At 43.1% G+C, this 27107-nt stretch overlaps 3 protein-coding genes across 5 annotated transcripts in view; 1 reads left to right on the top strand and 2 right to left on the bottom strand.

Moving 5' to 3' along the window:
- Positions 1 to 152: 152 nt before the first annotated feature.
- On the top strand, positions 153 to 1547 carry LOC135938310 (aprataxin and PNK-like factor). Its single transcript, XM_065481925.1, has 3 exons — positions 153 to 1083; positions 1142 to 1350; positions 1407 to 1547. The coding sequence occupies exons 1-3, from the start codon at positions 734 to 736 to the stop codon at positions 1529 to 1531; spliced, it is 684 nt and encodes a 227-aa protein (XP_065337997.1). The 5' UTR covers positions 153 to 733; the 3' UTR covers positions 1532 to 1547.
- A 27-nt stretch (positions 1548 to 1574) lies between these two features.
- On the bottom strand, positions 1575 to 3527 carry Trax (Translin associated factor X). The gene is made up of 4 exons (XM_065481924.1): positions 3325 to 3527; positions 2342 to 2591; positions 2152 to 2288; positions 1575 to 2100 (listed from the first exon to the last, which is right to left on the bottom strand). The coding sequence occupies exons 1-4, from the start codon at positions 3329 to 3331 to the stop codon at positions 1625 to 1627; spliced, it is 870 nt and encodes a 289-aa protein (XP_065337996.1). The 5' UTR covers positions 3332 to 3527; the 3' UTR covers positions 1575 to 1624.
- Positions 3528 to 4323: 796 nt separating this feature from the next.
- LOC135940053 (uncharacterized) overlaps positions 4324 to 27107 on the bottom strand; it is a 41316-nt gene continuing 18532 nt past the window's right edge. For 2 of the 3 annotated variants that reach the window (XM_065484720.1, XM_065484721.1), the window contains exons 2-12: positions 26153 to 26403; positions 23350 to 23412; positions 17863 to 18046; positions 11579 to 11723; positions 9503 to 9821; positions 8135 to 8306; positions 6900 to 7086; positions 6686 to 6841; positions 6329 to 6500; positions 6090 to 6263; positions 4325 to 5349 (exon numbers count right to left, since the gene is read on the bottom strand). In XM_065484720.1, coding sequence (XP_065340792.1) covers positions 4930 to 5349; positions 6090 to 6263; positions 6329 to 6500; positions 6686 to 6841; positions 6900 to 7086; positions 8135 to 8306; positions 9503 to 9821; positions 11579 to 11723; positions 17863 to 18046; positions 23350 to 23412; positions 26153 to 26403 — 2243 coding nt within the window. In that variant the 3' untranslated portion in view covers positions 4325 to 4929. Of the gene's footprint in view, positions 5350 to 6089; positions 6264 to 6328; positions 6501 to 6685; positions 6842 to 6899; positions 7087 to 8134; positions 8307 to 9502; positions 9822 to 11578; positions 11724 to 17862; positions 18047 to 23349; positions 23413 to 26152; positions 26404 to 27107 lie in introns of all 3 variants that reach the window. The other variant, XM_065484719.1, reaches the window with a different exon arrangement.

Genomic DNA, 27107 nt, shown 5'->3' with positions numbered 1-27107 from the left:
ATTGGCGATTAGAGCAAATTATGGTCCAATAAGAAGAGCCGTAGGACCTGCAGTACAAACATTGCCACTCCTCTTTGTTGTTGTTTTTGGTACAAAGCGCGCTTTCTCAAATGAGAACACATGATAGCTCGCCGCTCGCCTTGTGTGATTCACTACCTCGTATATTTCAGGTTTAAAACCATTTAGGTGTTTAGGAAAATCCACTGAAATTTATTGTATGAAATTTCTTACATTCCAGAGCAAAATATTTTCATGTTTGTAATTGTTATTTTGTTATCTTTTTTCTGCTTGTAAAATACATAAATGTAAGAGAGGTAATGTGTACATAACATACAATTTATATTAGCAACCGCAATCTGGAACCATTAGCTACGGAAAAAATTTTTTTCTTTTTATCCCTGTCCGAAAACCGGGAAGGGCGCTCACTGGGAATTTCATGTAATTATGATACACAAAAATAACATTCACAAAATAAAATGCACAAAAAAATACATTGATTAATTCTTCAGCAATAATTTCAATTTTTTAATTATGCTCTTGGCTATTTTTAAAAATCCTCCAATTCTATAAGTTAAATCATAAATTAAAAATATAATCCATTTCACACATTTCGTGTGTGAATAGTGGTTACAATTATAATACATTAATTAATTAATTCACATACATGTAATAAATTAATAGTATCTACCTATTTTTTAATTGTTTATTGTAGGTCTCAAATTAAAAAAAAACGATGGCGTTAAAACGACCCGTGCAGTTTTTAGACGATTTAAGTTCAGATGAAGATGATTATTATGAAAATCAGCGCAAAAAAGCCCTTATGGAAAATTCTACACCTGAGAAGAGCCATAAGTGTGCTGGAGCCGAGGGCTCTGTCCAACCTGACGAAGTTATTGGAACTCCTGACACATCATTTAGTGGTGATGACAATGGCAATGAAGTCGGTAAGGTTGATGAGGATGAAGTTCCTGAGCAAGCAGACAAGGATGAAGTTCCTGAGCAAACAGATGAGGAAGATACCAATGAGGACAGAGAGACAGGAATTGTGAGAGCTGCCTGCGCGTACGGAGCTTCTTGCTACAGGTTGGCGTTGATTCAGTGACGATAGATATATTAATAACATAAATAAATTTCCACAAAGGCGGAATCCGCAGCACAAAGCAGATTTTAGTCATCCAGGCGATCCAGACTATGCTGCTCCCGGTCCTTCTCAGGGCGGTCCTAAACCTCATTGTCAGTATGGAACATCTTGCTACAGGAAAAATCCTCAACACAAAATTGATTTTGACCATTCCATGCCACCAACATTACCGGATAAACCAAAAAAGCAACTAAGAGCTAAGACTAAAGGTATCAATAATTCCATTTCCAAACTTAAAACTGTCGACTAAAAATTCTAAATGTAGACAAGAGCAATGATGATGATGATGAGTACGAGAGCGACTTTATCGATGATGAAGAGGAGGAGGAGGAAGAAGACGTTGAAGAGTCTGATGAAGAGTGGGAACCTGACCACGATGACAATGAATGAAACTGTGCAGTGAGTAATGTGATAAGAGTTTGGAAAATATAGATTTTAATTTACTTTAAATAATTTCTATTTTATTAATGCAACTTGTTTTGACTAATAGAAACCTTCATCTTCCTCAGGATTGTCCATAGACATGTGAATAGCTTGCGCCAAGAGGTGTTTGGGTACCTCCGAGCCCCTGACTTGTATGGTGTAGCAGACGTTTTCAGTCTTTGCCAAACTCTGTCTCATGACATAGGTTTTGCGACCAAACTCTTTGTAGCCAAAGGTGTCAAAGCCTGCGAAAATTCTGTAGACTTGTCTAAGGAAGCCACAGAGCTGCTTGCAGGCGTCCAGTTCGCCCATTCCCACGCAGTTGATGCACCGCCGCATCAGTTCGCCAGTGAGGTCGCCGACACCAAGCATGTATTCCGTTGGCAGGACAGGGGTTAGAATTTCTGACGCTTCAGCTCCCTCTTCAGTTGCTTCTTGAGCATAGGTCAGATCTTTCTGAATTTCATTCCAATGCGGAATCGAGGCAGACACCATGAACTGGTAGAACGTCTTGGCCTCTATGTATTCCTGCAGCCCTGCACAATTTTTATTAAAATTTTGTCTGGAGTAATTATGAATGGTTGTACCTGCACTGAACGCTCTGAGAAACTGGTGAGGATCTTCGCCAACTAGCTCCTGGGCGATGGCCTGGAATAAGTTGGCCTCCACCTGCTTCAAGCGAAAGTTCGCCTGGTCTAAAATCTGCTCCTTCTTGCTGTCATTGCTAAAGTTGGAACATTTTGCTGTCAATTGAAGGGGATATAAAAATTTATCAACCTGCTGTTGATTGTGTGGATAAGGAAGATGATTCTCTTGCTTTCAATAGTCACATCTCTGCTCAATTTGACGATTCTCTCATGTCTGTCGTGTTTTGCGTCCAATTGAAGAGCAAATTGTTTGAAAGTTTTAATGATTTCTGACGAGTCGTCAATTAATTGATATTGCTCGTCCTTGGCCTCTCTCAGTCGCTGGTCTCCTCCTCGGTCAAACCTGTGACCCCCTCGACGGTTGCCACGTCCTCCTCCTCCTGCAATTTTTTTTATCAAATCAGCACTTTCTGCTATGACATAGTAAAAGTCAAACTTAGTGATTTTAAGTGAATAGTTAAATGTTAATGCCTATATTATTGCCTAATAATAATAGTGCTATAACAAATTAAAGCAAATCGATTTTGTTTATATAAACGGTTCCAATAGTAACGATGGTAAAAACGCATTATGATACTCGTATTTGTAAAAGGGAAAAATTTAACCATCGACCAGAAGCCACTCGTCGAGATGTTCACAAACGTATGAACGTATGTATTGCTTGTAATAATGAAATCATATTTATGATGAATAATTTTTTATGTATCATAGTTTAATTTTTTGACTCTTAGCATCCAACCCCGTGCCAAAGTTTTATTTCATACATACATACATAATGCTACAATTAAGACAAACATCTTTTCAGTGGCCACTAATTGAGTCATATTATTATATGTACATGGAAACTTACTGATTCATGACATTATTATTAAGTTAAATACGTATCTTCTTAATATACATATAATGTACAAATATTATGATATTATAAATGAAGAATTGAAAAAATATATGTACATAATATTATGGAAAAGCTACAGTTTCTGCCGCGTTACACACATCACGCCAGTTCTTATGAGAATCCCATGTAAAGGTATGTACTGTAACTCGGCGGCAAAAACTGTAATTTTTCCATAACATAATATATTACAGGTTTTATTTTACTATAATACATACGTGACATTGTTTTCCTTATTTATCAACGAAGAGGTTCAGCTTCGAAACTTCGCCTTCAGTCGATTTAGATACTCGTTTTTGCGTTAATGCTTTTCACCACCTTTGCAATAAGAAGTGTTTAGTCACGCATTAATTCTACAAAAATTCAAAACTAGAATCTCGAATCAGATGATGGAACGCGATGCTTACGTAAACGATGTAAACAAACAGTGTGAAAATCTTGTCAAAAATCCACAACACGACTGGCGACTTTCGCAGCTGCGCACTGGCTGCGCAGGAGAGACCAATCATTCTGGCGTGAGCCGTGAGAATCGTGAGTTAGCCTGGTGCGGGAACGGGTACATGCGGGAAAGTGGACTTTGGGGACTTATTTAAAAATTTATTTTGATACACATCTCTGTAATTCTGCACTAGAATTATCAAAGATTATGATATAAAATAGGATGTAATGTCTGACAATGAGAAACATAAATAAGAGACACAAATTTACTATAAAATGTATGTTAGCTAATTCTATAAGACAAGTAAAAAAACAGTTAAAAAAGTACTGCTTAAAATCCATATAATATTCTAAAATAATAAAAAACGCAAAATTTGTTGCAAACACTAAGTCGAAATTTATGTGTTCTTTGTTTGGAAATAATGTTGCCTCAATCCTCAATAGATAAAATTAGCAAAATTGGGCTAATTTATTCGCAATATTGGATAACGAAATGATAAACATATTATTTATGTATAGAAGATATCATATAAATAATGGAATGAACTACTTGATGACTCAACTAGTCAACTATTGATTTTAGTGATAGTTTTGATTTAAATAAATTGATATTAGTTACTATATATATACATTTTATTACGGAATTGGTGAGCATATTATGGCATATTTATATACGGTTAAAATTGATTAAATTAGTTAAATTAAATCAATATACAGAGTTTCTTATAAAAATACCATCCAAAGCAAAATATTCTTGATTTTCTGAGAGGAATGCGTAAATGAAACTCTTTTTGTTGTTGTATCTATTTTTGGTATATTATTTTATCTCCAATTTTCGGTTCAATAAATAACATTCAATAATACTTGTGTTCACTGCTGCGTCTAATACTATTAATTTTATAATCTCTTGATTTGTACACAACGTATTTCGACACAATTTATCATTTCCCATATTATACTATTCCTATTTTTGCTAACATTACGTAATTTTTAATTCCTTTTTCGACAAGCCACATGTTTATCGCCACTTGCATGAAGCGAGAAAATCACTGATTTTTCTATAAAAACATCACGAAACAGGGTTTCAAAAAGAGCACAGACATATATAGATTTTTAAAAATAAACTAAATCAGCTTTTAAAGTTCCAAAGTCATAAAATATTAAATGGTAAAAACACAACTTTTTTAAAATGGTGCTGGTTTGATTGTTGTAAAACTCCTATTAGTGTCATTTCAGCACTACACGCATCTCGAAGGGAAAACTAAAAATGATAAAAAAACTATTCCACATTATACAAAATGTCTCAAATTTGTCTCTACGGAAACTGGAAGTCCTTCTCACAGGTCGAGTTCTAACAGCACTGTAAAAAGCGCATTGTCCGTCGATCACACGTTCACCGAGCGAGTGGTCATCAACTGCTCCATGGACCTTAGCGCCGTCGGCCGGAGCCGACTTTGCAGAGCGGCCTCGGAGCCGCTGTGCACCCCCGAGTCGATGGTGGCGTCGCTGTCGCCGCGCATCGGCACGTCGTCCTCGCCGCCGCCCTGCTGCCGGGGTTCGTACTGCGCGTCCGGCGCGATGCGCTCGTTGAAGCTGCGACCGCGGGGGTGGTGCGGAATGGACGAGTAGTGCGACTGTTGCTGCGAGCATCCCTCGGGTGTGCTGGATGGCTCGTCGTACAGGGACGAGTCGGGGCCACCGTTGCACGAGGATACGTCAGCAAAGTACAGCTCCGACTCGGCGGCCTCCGTTGATGGTTTCAAGGACTCAACGCAGTGACGCCGCACGGCTGGAATTGGGGCGGACTACAAGAACATTAATCAATATTATATTAATTGCAAAAGTATATTTCATTCCCTTTGAAATAAAAAAATATGATTTCATAATTTCTAAAAATTCCGCGAAATACGAAAAAAAATTTATAGAATTTTTAATTTTGGCTCAGTAAAAAGCATCGCCTGGGGTTCAACTACCACTCTAAATTTTTGACCAGAAGTCTCCTAAAAATCTATTCATCAAATTCGCAAGCAGGAAATTTATGAAATTTAAAATTAATGAATGTCTCGACTCTGCGCGGATATTAGTTTAGTAAGGTCAGCTATTAGTAAAATTCTGGAAGGAAAAAAATTAATGAAACGCTCTCGTACAGCAGCTTTATTGGCCCCGCAGGCCTCGTCAGCAATGCTTTACCTCTAAAATAAAATTCATGTCACAGCAGAAGATTCTGAATTAGCAACCGTTGAAAATGTCCGGTTTTAATCATTGCTGAGCAAAATGGAAAACATTTCACTCATAAATCCAGTCTGAATAAAGGTACGCGCAGTTTAGCCGTTCAATTTTCTCTATTTTCATTTGGAATGTGTTTTTGAAAATGCTATTAAGACTTTAAATTGTGCTGGACCAAAGCTACAGCACTCATAGTTCGTGCCCGTTTTGCTGTGTAAAAGGTTTTTCATCTTTTAAACTACTTCTATTTTTTCCCCGCCAGGCACGCATAATTTATGCAAGATTTTTCCAGCAGTGACAAGTTTTCCTGGATATTCACCTTAAGGGGACTGTTGATGGCACTTGTTGGGGCAGACTGGGCAAGACATCTTGGAGTTGGGTGCACCATCACGGGACTTCCAGGCATGTTGCCAAAGAGCCCCCTGAGACTGCTTGCGAGTCCTTTTCTACTTGGTGAGTCATTTGGGGATATGGCAGATGAAATTTCAGACTCCTAAGAAAATTAAAAACAAAGAAACAAGATTAGCTCATGCTACAACTTTGTTTAAAAAGAACTACCTGAGAGTCAACTTTAGAAATTTGCGCGTCAATAGATTTTTTCTTTAGTTTTCTTGAGGGTAATGAGCCTGCTGCATTGGTCACTGCTGGCTGGGGGAGGTCTGCCAACGACTTGATAGCCTGAATATTTTCCGCTCTCAAGCGCGTACAATACGTACTGGCAGAAAGTGTGCTGCAAAGAAATTAGAAACTTAACGGAACGTTAAAAATTTTGAGTGGATGTGAAATTTTTAACTTAAAAAAAAATCTTTATTTGAAATGTTTTTTAACTCATATAATTATTACTAACTAAAATGGGCCATGTATTCTCTATATAAGGGCTTGAGTCTAAAGCCCAAAAATTAACATATGTTTTACCTGGCGTGTCTTGCATTAATGACTGGCGACTGCAAAGGACTGACTGGAAGGTTTTGGGGGCTGGAGGGGGTGGAGGTCTGCTGCTCGCAGTGGCTGTGCATGTGGTGCAGCGCGGGAGAGGCCGCCAAACTTTGTAAGACCTGCCGCTGACAGAGGCTGCAGCGAAAACACCATTAATCACCGATGGCAAGGTGCAAACGTAAGGCTAACGAACCTGGCATGGTGTTGCTCTGCTTGTGCTATCAGTGCCGCCTGTCTTGATGGGCTGTTGGCCACCGAGTTTCCAGCGGTCGACGGTGGCTGCGAGTAGGGCGGCGGTGGCCCCCACATGTAACTGGAGCTCGCGTCAGTCATGAACGCCTGTGCCGTCAGCGGTCGAACCACGGTTGAGGTCATGTGCCCTGTGAAAAGCACACGTGCAAAACTCCGAACTTTCTGCGTGATATATATGTAGATAAGGGTGCTGTTTTGGAGGAGAAAATTGGGTGGTCCGTAACAGGTTCAAATTTATTCAGTAAGACTTTTTACTTTGCTCGAATGATTTAGCTCTAACGAATTTGAAAATTGCCCTGATAATTAAAGGAGGGATATAATAACTTTTTCGATCGGATTACCTTTGATGTTTAGGCACAAAATTCAGTTAATTAAGATTTGATATTTGATTATTTTAAGTGGGAAAGCCTAAAAAATGTTTTTACTCTCTGGTGAGTTTATACTGTGTTGATTTTTAAAATATTGTACAGTTTTCTATGCTGTTTAATATCAGCAAAATTTTAATTATCAATTATAAGTATAGTGGGTTTTAAAATTTCATTGTGGTAGCTGTTAAATTTAAAAAAATGAAAAAAATTCTAAAAGCCTTCGGAGTTCTTCCACCGATGTTACTGGCAAAAGACCACAGCAAGAATAAGGCTCATTCTGATCCAGAATCACAATCAGTTTCTGATTGATTTCTAAGTTAGGTTAAAATCCAATGCAATATTTGGGAAATACCCTATTTAATTCGGGTTAAGTGCAAAGTACAGCGACCAAAAAATTGAAAAGTTCCTTCTTCCGAAATAATAACGTGCCTGTTTGGAGCATGAAAAGTAATTACTTTAACAAAGCAGCCATCTCATTTGGCGTTATTAACAACACAATTCCAAATCTCCGAGTTGGCGTTTTTAATTACGTCTGCTTTCCAATTAGTTGGGAAAACAGGCTTGCAAAGCGCGCGCACGGCACCGAATGCGGATATTCTCATCAGTGCGTTTAAGTTGCCTTTCTTGAGCATCTCAGCCCACGCCGCAGCACTAAGTAAGTTTGATACCGCACCGCGCGCACGTCAATTTGTGTGCAGCTTTCGCTAATTAGGTCAAAGTGTCAACACAGTTCGCGCGACGCGCGTCTGGCCGACTAATGGGGGTTGCGATTGCGATTTACACTCGGCGCATGCATGTCATTGCATACCTCTCGGCGTTTGAATGATGGTTGCGGTGGTGGTGGCGGCTCGAACGCCAAAGCCGTACTGGCTGTCCGGATCAGTCCTGAGCGGCCGCTGCTGCTCCACCTCGGGCGCTTCCACCGCGTGCAGCGTCGCCCTGTTCCAAGGCAGCCAGCTCCAGCGCGCGTTGCTGCCCGCCTGCCAGGCACAAACAAGCACAGAGTTGCGATTTCAGTTTCCATTATCCCAGCTATGTGCTCGCGCAATTGCGTCATTTGCATGCTTGATTGCTGATGACGGTGTAAATTAAAGCCCGAGAGTTTGTTGCGCCGTTGCCGCCGGCTAGGCAACCAGAATGTAAAGGTGTCGAGCGGGTTGCATATCCGCTCGATGCAAGGCGCCATCAAGTGTGTGTGCTATATGTGTCTTGCGGCAAATAGGAAAATGCCCAGCAAGATCGATATTGCAAGCAGCAAGGTTTATTTAGTGCGTGTGGTTTTCATTTCGTTAGTTCATTTCTAACAAAAGATTGTCATTAATTTAATGAGCACAGCAAGGGAAGCTTTTCGCTGAGCTGAAACGAGACTCATTGCAACCAGTGGATGGAAAGCTTAATACATATTTTTATGAATAGCTTTTCATTTAGCTGAAATGAAACTCTGCAGAATCGCTAGAAACTTTTGTAAATTATGCTCTATAAAGAGGTGGTTTGAATTCAAAGAAATCGTAATCTTTTGTTCATTTACAAAATGATTCCTTTCATCCAATCCTATTATTTATTTAGTCCTGCGTTAGAAGAAGTCAACGACCGCATTATATGTTTCATAGAAAATTGTGTTAAATATGTGACAAAAAAGTTGAGAATTATACGCTTATACTAGGGGAGGAATTCAAAGCAATTCAAACCATTTCAACATATTAGTAACTATAAAATTTTTACTAAACAATTAATTTTCGCTACTTGTACAACAAGCACAAAATATAGGAAATTATGAATATTTTTTTCTGAAAGGCCCCTGACCCAGGCTAGTCTCTGTTCTAGCAAGACTATCACGTACTCAAATTCTTAAATTTTACGTTTACTTCCGCGCATGCCAAAAATTTTCTGTGGTGGTAAGTTTTTAGATTTGATCATTTCTTTAAAATAGATATTGTTGCTCAGAATGCCTTCCCTTGTAAGTGCGTTTTATCTAGAAAAAATACAGGGCTGTGATTACTCTTCGATTTTAAAAAAAGAAAATAAAAAATAAAGAAGCAGTTAAATTAAAAAATTGATCATTTTAAATACTCGAATTGCCAAAGAAAATAAAATGTATTTGTCTTATGAAAAGTAGCAGTTTAGAGGGTCAACATAAAAACTTATTGATACGGCGCGAGAAAAAAATGTAACTCACAGTAGACTCCCGGCTTTGCTGTTGTTGTTGTTGGTGCTGCTGTACAACCTGGTCCTCAGGATTCGGGGTGTAAAGGTTGCCGACCCTGGGCGGCGTCCAGTAGCGCTCCTCTGCAGCGTCCCACTGCCATGCCGGCCACGGTTGGAAGACCTCTGTATGCGGGGCAATGGTGGAGGTGGAGGCGGCGGCCGCCGCGCGGGGACAGTCGTCGCAGCTGCAGCCGCAGTAGGTGTACTGGTGCTGCGAGAACGGCCGACGACCGTAAAGGTACCGACACCGCATCTCCAGCTGCTCCCAGTACATCTTTTTCTTTTCGTGGCTGCAACAAATAATGGAGCTGTCAGCTTTGATTCGTGGGGCACGCCATCAGGGCCTCCCGGGCCGACCTATCCTCAGTCAGACTCGATTTCTCTCCAGCTTGCAATGTGGTGTGAAAACAGAGTGATAAAACAATCTACTTTATCGCGTTAGCTCGCTGGCGCGGCGAATGTGATTTCGTTTTTCTGAAAAACGCGTCTTTGGCAAACTATATTGCCGTCGCCGCGTTTGATCTTATTGCAAAGTTCCATCGGATCTGTGCAACGCAATTCGAAACAAAAGTAGGACGGAACCAAGTTAATATCGGTCCATATAATGCTTAATCTGCTCGAAAGTTTCCTAATTCAAGCGAACTATGTTGGTCTCGGTGGCTGGGAAAACACGCGAACCATTACTTTTGTGCAGAAAAAGCGGAGGAAGTCAGTTGAGCTAAGTCGTCAGTCGTAGCTCTCTACTATCTCCTTGCGCTCGCCCCCAATATTGGCTCAGCTCGTAGCTCTTACTAGAGCCCGTGCAAGATAAAAACTAAAGCAAGCTTGCACACAATATCTAAATCAAATCAGTATTGGAAAATCCACTGCTGCTGGCCGCCGAGATTTTTTTGTATCGCAAAAAGCAATCTAAGCAGCTTTTCTCGTACTCTTCTTGCTGCAGATTTTCCACCAACTTTGCCCAGTCCGCTACATCTGGGAATGAAATTAGTTAACAAAAGATGTTGCCGCGCGCGCGGAACAACTTTTGCCATCTGCGGTCTCATTATGTTTCATCGCACAATGTACAAATGAATCTCGGCTGGGAGACTGTGAGGGCCTGGACCAAGTCGGCCAAACGCGATGAGTAACGACGGCTAAGGTTCTGCTATCATTGTTCCATCAACGCGAACACTGAAAAAGCAGTTTCCTGACTTTAGAGTTGGCGATCCGCGCTGAAGAAGCGCACGCTCAGCCAATTTTATGGACAGTAAAACGCGCGTGCTGGTCGCTTTGATGCTGAAGAGAATTTGCTGCCGCTGTATTTAATTAGCCCTTGCGTTGGGCACTATAAACAGTTTATAGTGCTAATTGCAATGGCCCGACAACTACGTTTAATTGTATAGCTGAGCAATAGTGCGACGAGAAATTCGGCAGGCGTTACATCCGCAATGAAACACACGCCTTATCCATAAAAAAGCCGCTATTAAAATTCAATTGCCTCTGCCATGCTTTCGTGATACACGAAAAAAATTACCAAGACGCGAGGAGCAAGAAATAAAACGAATGCATGGCAAGAGCTGTGTTTTCCTTCAGGAATTCCCCCCCCCCCCCCCCTCGAAGCTCACTCAGAGGAAAATCGAATGAATTTTATTGGGAGATTTGCAAGCTTTTTTGAACAGACTTACGCACACTGAGTAAAAATTTATAGCAGAGTACGATACAATGTTTACACGCCAATTTTATTATACTGGGGAATATAAGCCGATTTTCCCCATTATTTCTTTCCCAACCAATAGAAAATGCCATCTTATTTCTTCAACAAAAAAATACAGGCAAAAACCGAAGGAGAAACCCGATTTTCGCTCCAAGTTTCATCACCGATACACCTCGAACGGCGAGCCGTAATTACCTTTTAAATTATTGGGTGCTCTCTCGCGTTGGGCGCAACCATAAAAAAGCGTCTCCGCACTTGCGGTCAGGAAGGTATCGGGCCCAAATTATATTCCCTCCGCGCGCGCAATCAGCCTAACGAACGAGGGAAAGAGACGTAAAATTAGACACGTACCTGAGCAACTGGTAGACGAGCATGCATGAGAAAATGCAGACCAGAATGCCAATCACGGAGAGGCCGAAAAGGGCGCGTAGACACGAGTAGAGGGCTCCATGGACGACCTCGCAGTCTGGAGTGTTGTGGAACACGAACCTCATGCCTGCAAGCAATACATTTAACGATGGTTAGTGAATTCTAATGCTGTTTGCCGACGTGTGTGTGTAGTGTGTGCCGGGGAATGTAAACACAACAAAATCGAGCTACTGCCCAGCCGCTAGCAAATTGAATTTGAGCCATTTTCGGTAACATAAGTTGTGTATACACTGGCTGGCAGGATAAACAAGGGGCCAATTCAAGAATGAAAATATTATACAATTTTTCTGGATGTATATGGAAGTGGTTATTAAAAGTCTATTTTCAGAGAGGATGAAAGCGCGTTCATTCATGTCTACTCTTTCATTCCGTTTCAATTGAAAAGCAGAGAAAAAACTTGCAGATTCATTTTTAATTCCCTTTCTCTTATTTCCTCTCGACTCGAGTTTCACCGCTTCACTTAATGACCTTTAAGCAGCGAGATAAAAACATAGACAGTGACAATGGCAAGCGGAAATTGCTTCTTTTGCAGTGAAACGGAATGACCGACCACAACTGCTGCATCAGCCAGCATTGCGACATTAACAAAGCTTTTGAGGCGGCCGACTTAGTTTCTGTTTTAATTGGGCAATTGTGTTTTCCTCGAGATTCGTGATAACACCGAGAGCAACCAAGCCCGGCCGGCGAATGGCGAATGCAAGAGCGGCTTTTGCCCTTTCGCTGGAAAATGAGTGTGACGTGCATAAGACCCTACTGGACGCGCGTTTAATCAATCAGCCGGTGGTGGGGGGCAAATTTTCCAGCCAAGGCACGGTCACGTTCGCACACGCATTTATCTCCACTTCACAGGCCTCGTTGACCGGCTGGCCGAATTTTCCACTGTGTTTGTGGCAGTGTGAGTGGAAAATGCGTCATTTCGCGCGAGTAGCTGTTTTATTTTCGTGCGCGTGTGTGCCCGTGACCGGCTCTTTGGCTTTGATTTGCCAGCCTTTGTGCAGAGCCGAGCCGTCGTCGTTGAAAATTCGTTCGCTCAAAGCCACCGTTGCGTTTTTGCGACGATAAAAATGACATGCCCGCCGCCTTTAGTGCGTGCATTCACCTCTTTTCCGACGCCGCGTGCGACATTTCGGCATTAAAGCGGCATTTTCGGCAAGAGGGAAAAAAGAGCCGCCAGAAAATCCGTTTTTGCGTTTGACGCCGCAACAAATTCACCCTCTCTGCTCGCGGCTTTCCAACTTTCCGCGACGGCTGCTTACGAACCGTCACAAAACTGTCTTGATAAAATTCGATTACTGCGCTCTTTTATTCCGTGGCACCTGGAAAGCTCGAATGTATGCACGAGACAAGAGGAGTTTCTCTGAAAAGGGCAATAAAGCGATAAACACGAGAATTTTGCGTCCATCAGCGAATAATAAAACGATTTGTGGGGGGATCGCCTGCGTCTGAAAAAGTTTTCTTTGAACAGAGAATATTTAATTTTTCAATTATGCGTTTCCTTTCCCACACTGATAAAACAAACAAAACAAATTAATACTCCAAGTTTCGAGAGCGGGACCTGCAACCGTTTGAGAGCTCGCTAAGGTTAATTAATATCGATTCCAATAAAAGGCGGAAAGTGGTGTTGTTGAGGAGTTTTGTGCAAATCAAGCAAGACGTCCAGGGAAAACTCGATCATGCAGCTTTAGAACCCTTGGCTTGAGAGGCCAAATTAGGGAATTCTTGCACCACTTTCATCCTTAACCAGTGGAGCGCCTGCCCTTCTTCATGCTCGTGAACGTTTCATCAGGGGCCTTGTATGCAATAAACGTCTGATGTGGTCCAATAAAAGCAAGACAAACAAAGGGATAAAGAGTCATTTTAATTCCGGCAAACGCCCGAAACGTGACTGCAGGCCTAATAAAGGCTCACCGTCCGCAGAATGGCCGTTTTATAATGACTCTGCGCAACGTACGTACATTTTCACACGCAAAACAAACAAATCTCGTGGCGTGTGCGCTAAATACCAGCATTACGGCAGCAAAAGTTGGGCCTAAATACGTTGGCAACGGACTATTATACAATGATTCTCGTCCGAGGCGACATTGCATTGTGCTAGGCGAAATGGAAATAGCTGTTAAAAAGAAACAATGGCCTCCGATGAAAGAGCAACCTAACCTCGACCTGCTGGCCGCCTGGCTCGGAAGCTCGGGAGTGGTGTTCGCCACCGTTGCTGCCGCCGCCGCCGCTGATGGGAGGGACGAATTTAGATTCTAGCATGCGGACACGGAGCCCTTTTTGCCCAGCGTCGACATGTTTTAATTAAAAGTACACACGAGCTCCGCCTCTTGCATTCGTGCAAAGCGAAACTGATTTTTCAACCACCACGCGAATGGAGCGAAAAATAAATAAAATAAAAAACAGTAAAAGTATTTATCTGAAATGGAAACATTGCTATGCGCAGCGTGCCGCGCTTAAATGTTTTTGCTGTTGGAAAATCCAATCTAGTTAGTACATAGTTCCATTTAGGAATTGTCACTGCGGCAAGCAAGCGTTTTTGCCGTTTTTGCGCCTCGCGCGATCAACACACGCTCATTTGGTATTCTGGGCTCGGCTCGGCCGAAAAATTTCCCGATCGTTTTGTTCTGTTCCGCGCAGCTGGCGTTCCTCGTCGTGTTGTATAAGAAAACATGCAGTTCGGCCGGCGCTGCTCACTGCAGCCGCACTCCTTTTCATACAAATGGAGCGGCTGTTGCGCGGGCTGCATTTACGCCGAAGGCCCTCGATGGCACGAAATGATGCTGCTTTGTTTTCAGTTACTCTCCCGCGCCAGATGCGAGCGCATCCCGCAATATGATACAACCATCTCATCGCCGATGAAGCCGAACAATATCATTTGATTCGGAGAACTTGCGGGGTATCAATTCATTTGACAGAGAAACGGGGTGGTTCCGCACGCACGCAACAGTTTAACAAGGTTCGCTTTTCAACGCCGATGTGCATGAGGATATCCGACCCGGCTAATTCAATACGTACGTGTTTAGTTTCAAATTAATGCCTGTTACTGCCACTTGATGAGCATATATGTAGATGATGAAAGCGGAGATAATTTTCCATTATAGTAAAGACAAAAAAATGTACCAACCGATTAATTAAATTTTGTGTTTTTTATCACATTTTTCTTCTTTCAAAGCTAAGTTCTTAAAAGGAAAAATATTTCAATGCACTCTTCCAAAAAACCTCTTTGGTTGGGTAGAAGCTGAAGCCTTGATTAGATGAACTGATTTTTCCTTGTATAGATTATAAGAGCCCCATTTTCTCTTTTTGAATTAGCTTCAAAACAACGAATGGAATTTTGAGCTGGTGAATTTTAGCATGAGGGTGAATGATAGGGCTTGACAGATAAATCGCCAACCACGGTTCCCTTTTATTTGTGCGCAGAATTAAGTGCAGTCGATTGGTTTTAACGGTCGCAATCATTCAGAGTTGTTTGCAGAAGTTAATTTTGCGGTATGGATTAGTGACATTGGAATATATAGCATACATAATTATTCCCGAGATAGAAAAAATGCTCCCTAGATGTAACTTTTCACCCAGCCATAGATGATAAAAATTTAATGCAAGCTCAAACTTTTGTGCTGGTAAAAGTGTATTTAGCCTTTTTGGATCAGAGATAGGAATTATTTATGATTTCATTGCATTTTTAAATACTTTTTTCAAATAATGTTGTTTTCCCTATTTAGTGCGAGTTTTGATCGTGTTTGTTTTCGTCGAAACTGTCTAGCCGCAATCCTATTAAAATTTCAACAGCGAGCGTTGATAACTTGTATAAAACATACATACATCAAATATCCAGTTGATGAATTGGAATTGAATGATTCACAAAGTTTAATTACATTTTGGCCGATTGCTCTTGAAAAGCAATGAGCAATTTCCGACTAAAAGTGATTACAGGCACAAAAATCAACTATATAAAATTCTAATCGAATAATCGCTTTGATTTCGAAATTTGCTTTTATGTGATTTCCAATCGACACTGTTAATGAAGGTTTGTTCTTTTTAATCAGAGTTTGGTTACGAGCCGAAACATAATTATCAAGTTAGCATGTACACGCGTGGCTGCATAATTAATTACTCAAATTTAAGCTGCTTGACTGGTGCGAAATTAATTCATGAAATGCGCTAAGCAGTCAGTCAGTCAGACAGTTTGACGTCACTTGCGACACACAACAACGCGGTCGCAGATATGGGGTATTCGCGCATGGCGTTGGCAGAAATTTAATTTCCTGATGAGCGAACGCTTGGCTGCCTTCAAAAGGGACAATTTGAGCGTGCAAATCGAGCGTTGATTCAAAAGAGTCGCACGGAGACAGTGGCGGAAGCTGCTCGCTTTCAATGAACAAACCGATCGCGCGCGCGATCAATTTTTGGCCAGCTTCCTGGAGAACGGCAATCAAGGCAAATATGCCGATCGCTTACCAGCACTCAATTGCTAGCGATTTCAAGTATCCAGCCGAAAATCCTCGGGCCTTGTGGGGCCGAGAAATTAGTCGGAGGCGAACTTGGATGCCGGCGAGAGAAGAGCTCGTTATTTGCCAAGCAAAGAGGAGCCGAGCAAGCGAGCGCAGCGGTAATTTCAGAGGCGCGCAGCCTAAATAAATGAACCCGGGCCATTCGGGCAAAAACAAACAAACCAGCAACTCATCAATTTCGTAAGTTGGGACCCGGAGCAATGGTGTGCTCTCTGCTGGTGGCACACGATTGTATTATCCCGCAGGCGGCTGCAGTGCACCGTCGGCGGCGGCAGCGAGATTCAAATGAGGAAGCACCGCACACCACGGGGCGTCGCGTGTGCCACTTTTGCCCTTTTAATCGATATTTTCGACCTTTGCCGCCCCCCTGCACTCTGTCTGTGGATCCGCACCTGGGCCGGAATTCCGCATTTTGAAGGAAGCATACTCATCAAAAATTCAAATTTGCTTCTCCGCCCGGCCGCCCAACGATGCAATTCTCTCTCGGCAGTGCGTTTGTTTCGCGAGCTTTATTATTTGGAGCAGCACTATACCCGCATCCGAGTTAAATATTCATTGAATTTCGGATTTACATACACGCATGTTCACGTGGACGAGGGTGCGATCGCGTCACTTTATTCTGCAATGAAATTTCGGCATCTGTCGGATTTATAAACACACGCACCCGGTCTCTAATATAGGAAAAGTGGCTTTTTGAATTTTACGCCGCACTAAAGTGAATTTATGCACGAATTCGAATTTGTGCCGGTCGCACCAAATTAATCCGTCGACCGCGCGGCCGCCGGATGGGGTGCACTTTCTGCAGGACGGGATTTTGTGTACCTCGCAAAATAATTCGTTCGCATTTGGCGAAGCTGTAAATATTTTACGAGCGGGGCGAAATATGAAACACACCCGACGCACAGCCGGCACATTAAGTTGAACGAACTTTGTTACTGTAAAAAATTAAGTGATGCGAACCATAAAATGACAGCAATTTTCGGGGAGCTCTTTCACGAGCTTTTTATGAGATCTATATTTCGGCCAAACTTTGCATTCCTCAATTAAATTACAAATAAAATGGGCTTTACTATTTAATGGCGTAGAAGAAGCAGGAACTTCCCTTAAATCACCCTGAGCTGATTTTAAACTGCCAACTAGCTTTCACGACGGAAAACGTCGTTGTTACAAGAGAGAAGTGTTCAGTATGCTCTGAAAACTGAATGATTTAAGTCGCATCGCTGGAAAATAGATATCTCGGTGCCGTTATTGATGCACTTGTCTCAGGAAGAGTGAGCTGCTATGGAAGGTAACGAATCTTTCAGTGAGAAAGCTCTTGGAATTTTATGAGCGCGAGAAATGCCAGAATTATTCATCGTGATCTACTTTGCACGGCTGGCTGTATGTTCATCTGGCGCCGAAATGGCCAATATTAATCTCGATCAACCCTTGAAATCCACCTATCGCAACCAAAAACGTATTGCTGCCAGGCCGTTAACTCTGACGGCGCACATCGCTCAAAACGAGCAGCCGTAAAAATCTTGTACCTGCGCCGAATCGATTGATGATCGGCTGAAAACGAAAAGGCGAATTCTCTTTTACGGCCTGCGCCGTAAACGGCGGCAAAATCACGAGCCGGGGATAAAAAGAAGTCGCGAATTTATGGGGTGCAAAGAGGTGCATGATTGACGTGCATGCGTGGCGTGTAAATATACTCACTTTCTTCGGAGGTGACGGACGGGTCCTGCACCAGGCCCGAGTAGCAGGTGCACGCCTGGCTCTTCTGCGTGTAGACACACTCCCTGAGTGTTTGCAGTCTGTTCATATGGATCACGGTGGTGGTCACCGTGACGATCACACAAAGGACAGCGCTCAGCAGGCAGCAGACGCCGCACACTTTGATCTGCGAACCAAACAAAAGCTCGTCGTCAGCGCACAAAGAGCGGGCACAAACATCCGTCCGAGATAATGCCTCGGCCCTCAGGGAGACCCAGATTGCGAATTCTCCCTGGGCTCTGCATGGCTCGGTGCTGGGGCTACACCCGCCGGCTGAGGGCCTATTTCGCAATCTTATTACCATTCAAAGGCCGCCCTTGTACACTGAATGCATGTACACACGTATGCGCGATGTCGGTTGTTGTTGTGTGTGTGTGTGTGTGTGTGTGTGTGTGTGTGTGTGTGTGTGTGTGTGTGTGTGTGTGTGTGTGTGTGTGTGTGTGTGTGTGTGTGTGTGTGTGTGTGTGTGTGTGTGTGTGTGTGTGTGTGTGTGTGTGTGTGTGTGTGTGTGTGTGTGTGTGTGTGTGTGTGTGTGTGTGTGTGTGTGTGTGTGTGTGTGTGTGTGTGTGTGTGTGTGTGTGTGTGTGTGTGTGTGTGTGTGTGTGTGTGTGTGTGTGTGTGTGTGTGTGTGTGTGTGTGTGTGTGTGTGTGTGTGTGTGTGTGTGTGTGTGTGTGTGTGTGTGTGTGTGTGTGTGTGTGTGTGTGTGTGTGTGTGTGTGTGTGTGTGTGTGTGTGTGTGTGTGTGTGTGTGTGTGTGTGTGTGTGTGTGTGTGTGTGTGTGTGTGTGTGTGTGTGTGTGTGTGTGTGTGTGTGTGTGTGTGTGTGTGTGTGTGTGTGTGTGTGTGTGTGTGTGTGTGTGTGTGTGTGTGTGTGTGTGTGTGTGTGTGTGTGTGTGTGTGTGTGTGTGTGTGTGTGTGTGTGTGTGTGTGTGTGTGTGTGTGTGTGTGTGTGTGTGTGTGTGTGTGTGTGTGTGTGTGTGTGTGTGTGTGTGTGTGTGTGTGTGTGTGTGTGTGTGTGTGTGTGTGTGTGTGTGTGTGTGTGTGTGTGTGTGTGTGTGTGTGTGTGTGTGTGTGTGTGTGTGTGTGTGTGTGTGTGTGTGTGTGTGTGTGTGTGTGTGTGTGTGTGTGTGTGTGTGTGTGTGTGTGTGTGTGTGTGTGTGTGTGTGTGTGTGTGTGTGTGGGTGTGTGTGTGTGTGTGTGTGTGTGTGTGTGTGTGTGTGTGTGTGTGTGTGTGTGTGTGTGTGTGTGTGTGTGTGTGTGTGTGTGTGTGTGTGTGTGTGTGTGTGTGTGTGTGTGTGTGTGTGTGTGTGTGTGTGTGTGTGTGTGTGTGTGTGTGTGTGTGTGTGTGTGTGTGTGTGTGTGTGTGTGTGTGTGTGTGTGTGTGTGTGTGTGTGTGTGTGTGTGTGTGTGTGTGTGTGTGTGTGTGTGTGTGTGTGTGTGTGTGTGTGTGTGTGTGTGTGTGTGTGTGTGTGTGTGTGTGTGTGTGTGTGTGTGTGTGTGTGTGTGTGTGTGTGTGTGTGTGTGTGTGTGTGTGTGTGTGTGTGTGTGTGTGTGTGTGTGTGTGTGTGTGTGTGTGTGTGTGTGTGTGTGTGTGTGTGTGTGTGTGTGTGTGTGTGTGTGTGTGTGTGTGTGTGTGTGTGTGTGTGTGTGTGTGTGTGTGTGTGTGTGTGTGTGTGTGTGTGTGTGTGTGTGTGTGTGTGTGTGTGTGTGTGTGTGTGTGTGTGTGTGTGTGTGTGTGTGTGTGTGTGTGTGTGTGTGTGTGTGTGTGTGTGTGTGTGTGTGTGTGTGTGTGTGTGTGTGTGTGTGTGTGTGTGTGTGTGTGTGTGTGTGTGTGTGTGTGTGTGTGTGTGTGTGTGTGTGTGTGTGTGTGTGTGTGTGTGTGTGTGTGTGCGCGCGCGCAAAATCGTGGGCTTTACGCGAAGAGATACGGATGGAAAAGGGTACCGTCGTTTTCGCTTCCAAATCTTGTTCGTTCGTGTCCGATTTACCAACCGCACGAGCTCCCCGAACGGCTCGAAAATGGGCATTTGTATGCGGATTATAAAGAGGCGTGAATTTATGCGCAATATCGGCTTAAAAATTACATATTAGCCTCTGCCCCTAAGCACCGTTGAAGGCTGTGTTATTAATTAGCGGAGGGCCATAAACAATTTCGCCATAGCGCTCTCGCGCCGAGGGGCTAAAGTTAAAATTTGCTGGGGTGGCGCGCGAATGGAACTTTGCCCTGTTTTCCATGGAATTTGCAATTTTTGCTGCATATTTTAGCCGTTTATTACAGATGATAAACTTTATATATAAACGACTCCATTTCTCTCGTAATTTTAAATATACGCAGAGAGACAAGCAGAGGTGAAACGAGTTATTTAGAAGCCCAATAATGTTACATACGTAAGTTATCGGTCAGATAATTCATGTTATAAAAACAATAAGGAGGAAAATAATAAGCAACATGTTGCAAGGAAGATTAAAGCTTAAAAATTTGAACATACAAATAACACACAAATTAAACAATTATAATAAAAACTCTGTTTGTTGTACTGAACTGACTAGGTTTTGGTAATCATCCTGAAAAACAAATAAAGTACTTATGTCATATATAATGTTGAATAGGAATTGGAGGGTGCCGAATTTTGAGGATAGACATGTATTTACTCGATTTGCACGCCATGGATATCACTATTTGTTCTGTTCAACTCAGATGTACCATTATAAACCCCATGAGATTTTTAAATGTAGATTTTGTGGGGAACAGTGTGAAAAATATCATATATTGAAATGTGTAGTAAAAAGAATTAGTTTAAGAAAAGCAGCAAAGACTTGTAAGAATTGATTGTATAGGATTAGTGTCGCATGCATATATGCGTTTAGTAATAAATTCATTCATTATATCATATATATTTTATACAATGTTGTTTTTTGGTAAAACACTACGAGGGCCCCTACCAAATTCATGCAATTATGAATTTTTATATCTTAACTGCTCAAACTTCTTAACTTTCACATAAGCTAGCCTCTTTTCCCGTGCACTCGATCTGATAGGAATTACGGCCAAATCAGAAGAGGTGGCGTGATGGCGCACACGCTAATAAACAAAAAATCCGAAGGATAATTGGGGGCCAACGCACGTTTGACCTCGCACTTTACGACTTGTCACGTATTTCTTTCACCGCGGCGCAACTCAATTTTCCCAGCGGTATGCGCCGTGTGCTGGATTTGACTGACTGACGAGCTGCGGCTGCGAGTAATTTAATAAATCCACACTGCCTTTGCATGCCAATCGATTGGCAGCGAAAAGAGAAGGCAATAAGCACTCGTATTTCTTGAGGCGGCTTCTTCGGCAGATTTGAGCCGCGGAGGCGGATGCGATTTTCGCCGAATTTGTGCGGAAACCACAGGTTGCTAAATAAAGTATGGAGAAAGGGGCTACGAGGAGAGCGAGCAGTGAGCTCGGGAATTACCTTTGAGTAGGGCCCGCGTAAATAATTGATTTCAACAATGCCGTCAGAGGAGGAGGGGAATAAACAAAATTGCCCGGTCAAAGCAAACAAGGAACGTAAAACTAAGTAAATAATGGAAAATCGATCAGTCAGAGGCAGATTGAAAAGTGCTGTTTTCGCAGAATAAATAAAGCGCGTGAGAGGAAAAAAAGCTAATTCCAAAGTCCAAACGGTGGCAGGTTTGCGTTTTGTTTGCGAAACGAGCCGGCAAAGAAATGTTGAGCCACGTTGCGAGGGAGAAAAATCGATTTGATCCCGTAAGCCCCTTATTTTCAAATTAGGCCGGCTCATATTTCACCCGATTACGTCGAGCCACCGCTACTGCTGCTGCAGCAAGACACCTCATATCAAAATGTGCGTAATGGCCTCTCGAGCGCACAAAACAAATATTGCGCGCCGCTCTGGCTTTGCAGCAGCAGCCTGTTGGTCGGTTCCACGCAGGGGGCGGCTGTTGCCCTCGTTGCCTCTTTTCTCCGTCCCAGCTTCTCTCATTAATCATTAGGGACACACGCGGCCCGAAATGATGTATAGCGCGAGAAAAAACAGAAAATGCGGCGCAGATAAATCATTTTGGACGAGTGAGAGAGCGAGTTGGCCGGTTAGAAATTAACGAGCGGCAATTTGGGGTGACGCTGATGAAAAGTTTTGGCCAGCGTTTTCAATACCTTTTTCGCCGCGAATAATGGAAAAAGTCGTGTTCAGCGCTTGTGTCTACAAATCTGCGGAAATGTCGCTTTCGTGTCACGATTTTTCATTTCTGGCTGCTCACTTTCTCTATATTTTGCTTGTTCAACACGTGCGGTGCAAAAAATTGCGCTTTTTTACGATGACTGCTGAAAATGGAGGTAGGCGGATTACGTGCTTTATGATGCGGTGTTTACTCGATTTTTAAAAGCAGTGCTAGTCTCTCAAAACTTGACAAAAAGAGGCTTACACGCTTTAATTTTTGTTTTTCATAAAACTAAAACACTGATCTTGGAGCAATCCCTAGACGCTCGGTTTGTTTTGCTTACTGAAATTTACATTCGCAAGGCTCGGATAGAGCAATAAAACTGGTTTTGTGCTTATGCCTACCTGAAAAGAGTAAACATCGTGCACGTGTTTGTGCTGCGTTGAAAAAGTAAACCCGGATGGCGAACAAAAAAATATAACTGGCTGAAAGGGAAAGGGAAAATATGTTTATCTTTTATAGCATATTCCTTTGTGGAAATTTCCCTGCACGAGCCTCTGAACTCCATTTCAGCAGAATAACAAGGAGTAGGTTAGCGGCAAATGAACTTTTCAGCCAATTACCAAAAGAAGCGATTTGCATCTGGGCGCGGGCCGTGGCTTTGAAAGGAATCAGTTAAGCGTGGCGCCGGCCGGAAAAAAGAAGTCGCTAAGAAAGCAGAATTTTTGCTGCCCTTTTCACGACGACGCCGGGCACGTTATTAAGAATTCACACAAAAAAGCTACAATTTCGCCTCAAAAGAGTGAGCAACGACAATAATAGGCTTTACAAAGGCAGACTCCAAAGTGCAGAAAAAGTTAATGAATTATTCTAGCATGCAAACTGGCGGAGCAAAAAAAAAACCCGGACTGCTGAGCTGCCGAAGCCATTTTTTCCGGAGCCTCATTAAATATAAAAAGCACGCGCCGCCGCCGCCACCAAAGGAAAAAAGACGGGCTAAAAGAGATACCCTGCGCTCTTTTCACATCCCATCTGTTTTTCTCCCTTTTGTACAATGATTCCATTGGAATATCGGCTCCGAGGAGTACCCGGCGTCGGCGTATCATTTCCCAACCGAGCCAACATTTTAATTGTAAACTCGACTCTCCTTTTTGGCAGAGCACGGATATTGGGGGGAGACCGGGAGGAAGGCCTTTGTTTTTTTGGGCGAGTGGCGCCGAGGTCGGATTAAAAACTCTTTTTTCCCACTTGCCACCAAACTCACCAAGTAGCTGTAGCGATTTTTCCTGCGAGCGAAGCCCATCACCGCCAGTCCGGTCAGCGTCAGCTGCAATCAAAGACGTACAATTTTTTACTCGTTCTGCCAAAGCCTCCTGATAGGCTAGGGTACATTAAGGGTGCGGACAAAGCAAACTTCCTGCGGCAGGAAATAAAAAGGCGATCGATTTGCGCTCTCTTACCTTCTTCTTAAACGCGAACCATTTCGGCTGCTTTTTGCACAGAGCGAGCAATTCTCAAAAAGAAAGAGGAAAGAGGGATTTAAGGCTGCTGGCTGCTTCACAGGCGTCAAACTTGATGGCTCTGTTCTGCCAGCCAAGGGTGGACCCTTTGAATAATTGAGCACGTGCCGTTTTTTCGGCAGACGTGTGTGCTGCTCGGCGCGAATAAAGTTCGCAGCTTGAACTTTTTTAATGTGTGCCAGCTTAGGAAAATTGCTGCTGGAACTCACTTACTGCATGTGGGCGAGAAAATGCATTTTTTATGACGGGGGCGTGGTGTGAGTGCCAGAGGAAATGTTATTTCGAAATGAGTCCGCTGGCAGATTGAGTGAGTGCATGCGGCAGGGTTTCATCGCTATGCAGCCTGCATGGCTGGCGCGCTGAGCGGGTTGCATAGCTCTTTAATCGGCACGAGGACGAGCGCTGAACGCTTCTCAGCATTGAGTTAATAAAACGGGAGCGCTCTTAAATATAGGACACAAAGAATGCCGAGAGAATTAATGAATTTGAAAAAGGCTAGGTTGCTCGAGTGCACTCCACTCCGCAAGATTAGTTTCTTCGTTTGCCGTTTCTGTTCTTCCACCAGACGCAATAGAATCCAATCAATCGTTAAATTGGCACTCTCCGCCTTTGAAAATATTCGCATTGGAAAATTCGCCGCTGCTTCACGGAGAGCACGCGTATAAAGTACAAAGACAGCTGCTGTTAAATATTCAATACCGATCAGGCATGAAACAAACTCGCAATTCTAGACACATAAATTGAAAACGGCAGGCGACCCGCCGAAACTTGCCTCTGGGTGCGGCGGTAAAAAATTTAAGCGCGCCGCCGAGTGCCGTAAAAAGCGACGGAAGAGGCATTAAATCCCCCAGCCAGACGCCAACCCAACGGGGGCTTAGCGCGACCGAGTGACAGCTCAACCCCCGTGTCTGCCCGCCCGCCCGCCGGCCCGCGACTTTTGCATCTTCTTGCTGGCTAAGCCTTTATGCGCGATCGGGCTAATTAAAAGTTAACAACAATAACCAGGCCGTGCAAACCCGTTGTTTCGGCCAACTTTCCGGCCGCGCGGGCCTCTGCTGATAAATATCTTGATGGTTTCATTAAAAGTCGGTAGGGCCAAAGTTGAAGAAAGAGCGAAAAGCGCGAGTAAGTTGGTGCGGGAAATGGATATGACGGGACTTTTAAAAAGTTGCCGCACGGCGGCTGAAATTGCTTTCGCCTTAAATGCTCGTGTAAATGGGCACACTTGGCGTTGCCCGACGCTGGATTTCGTCGCGCCCGCCGTCTATTTTGTGTCGTACAACATTTTGGCTGCCTCTAAATTGCTTTCTGGCCGAGAATTTTATAACTCACTCTCACACCCAGAAGCACAATCATCATTCTCGGCTGCGATATGAACACAATTACTTTACATTTATTTGCGCCACGCTCGAGGATTTCGCCCATCTTTTTTCTTAATGCAAACCAGACGCGAATTTAACGCGGTGCGAAGAGGATTTTGCTCAAGTTTACAAGTTGCAAACTCATTTCAAGGATCCGAGAACGAGTGCTGGGTGAACATGAACAATGTTAAATATGGAAATAAGTACGGAATTTTGTGAAGGAGACGCGTCAAAAACTTTCTCGATTTGCCTTCTGCTCAACCCTTTACAAGAGGGTTCTTCAAAGTTAGACCTGCACTATGAAGCAGCTGAATTTGTAGTCAGACCGTGGATGCATTTTTTTAGCATGTACATTAAAAAAGTTATTTAATATTCAACCGTCATAAGAAAGGGAAAATTAGCTCGTTAGTAGTGAAGAAATTGTGGCTGCGGATCCGGATGAAGAATTGTAAAATGTTGCTAAACATCCTGCTGTTGCAATTGAAATTGTAAAATAGTGGTCTCATTGGAATCATGTGGGAATTAATCGATTTGATAATTTTTAAACAGAAGAACCTTGAAGGGGGATTAAATATTAAAAAATAGATTTAAAATGCAATTTTTGTAGAGATAAACCAGCAACTAGCTACTTTCCCTAAAGGTTATTTTGTTTGAGCTTCTATGTATTGAATTATTCCACTTAACCGTGGAGTAAGAGTACCGTACTAATTCTGAAATCTGATGAAAACTTTAATTTTTCATGCTAATCAAATTGGCTCTAACCATAGAGGAGCTAACTATACAAAATTGAATTAAAACTAGATCCGAATTTTGAGATATTAAAACAATACTCATGTTAATAAATTCTATTAAAATGTTAGTTCTTTAGATTTATGACTCGCAAACATCTTCTTCGAAATAATACACACAATAGTGAAAATGTAGCAGAGTTTCCTTGTATTATTTTTTATCTGTTTGTCCTAGCATGCCGTCCGTTGTGAGTAACATTGATTAAAAAATCCGAGTTTATTTCTTTTCAACTATAAATAGATTAAAATGCATCCGCTAGCTAATCAAGGTAAAAGCTGCTGGGTGTGTTCTGTTTAATAGCACTTAACAAAATTGCATGTTTACTGAAGAAATTGCACATGAAAGAAAAAATGTACTAAATTATTATTAGGGTGAAATTTGAGATAGATTTACTTACCATGGTTGCTGGGACGTAGGTGGGAACAGTTTCAAAATAGTGCAGTGAGGAAGTGTGCGCCCTGAGCACGAAGTGCACGAGCAGGAAGAGCGCTCCCAAGAGGGCGGCCATGCCCCCACATGCGGTGCATAGGATGACATACTTCCTGAGGGCGGAACTCCAGCACTGGGTGCTTGTGGTCGGCTGGTAGGTGGAGGCGTTGGGCGCGGGCAAAGCGGGCGCCTGCACCACCTGCGCCACTGTCGCGCCTCCTGCGAACAAGCAAACATCCCTTGAGTCTCGTTCCTCGCTGCCTTATTCACGCTCGGATTAGCCCCCCACGTGCCCGCCGATCAATTTTATCGGCCGCTTAACAAGAAGCGGGGTAATTTATCATTTCGTCCCGAGGCGCACTTTATTGACAAATTACGCCCATGAAATTTTCGCGCGCCGGAGCGTGCGAGGAGGACCCGCTGCGATCGCCGTTTTTCCCTCGCTACAGGCTGATTTTCTGGCGAGTCTGTATTTTTTCCATCAACCTCTCCGGATATTGACGGGAAAATTGGGCTCGGATAAACCCGTTCTGTTGCTCTTGCTGATCATCGATCAAGTTTCTATTACACGACGCGCCACTCGAAAATGTTAAATGAGTTTATAAAGCAAGAGTCATTGCGTTATGAAATGAATATTGAAATTACCTCAGCAGCATTCGATCACTTTAACTGATAGGATGATTGCAGCAAAACGTCCTGATACGAGTTTAAAAAGTAATTCTACGAGAATGCTGAAACGAACGCCAATGGACGCGAGGGAATGAATGTTGGAAGCTACATCGGCTTTCTCTGACGATTGAAAATGGGTATCGTCTTTTTACGAGTTCGGGTAGTGCTCATGCTCAGTGGATTTTTTTAGAAGAAGAGCTCTGTCTCTAGTATGTGCATTTGAAAAAAACAATCTTAACAACCCAGGTTGAAAG

Source organism: Cloeon dipterum, chromosome 3, assembly GCF_949628265.1.
Source record: "Cloeon dipterum chromosome 3, ieCloDipt1.1, whole genome shotgun sequence".
Lineage (NCBI taxonomy): Eukaryota > Metazoa > Arthropoda > Insecta > Ephemeroptera > Baetidae > Cloeon > Cloeon dipterum.
The sequence above is the reverse complement of the archived record's forward strand: the minus strand, read 5'-3'. Positions and strand labels throughout refer to the sequence as shown.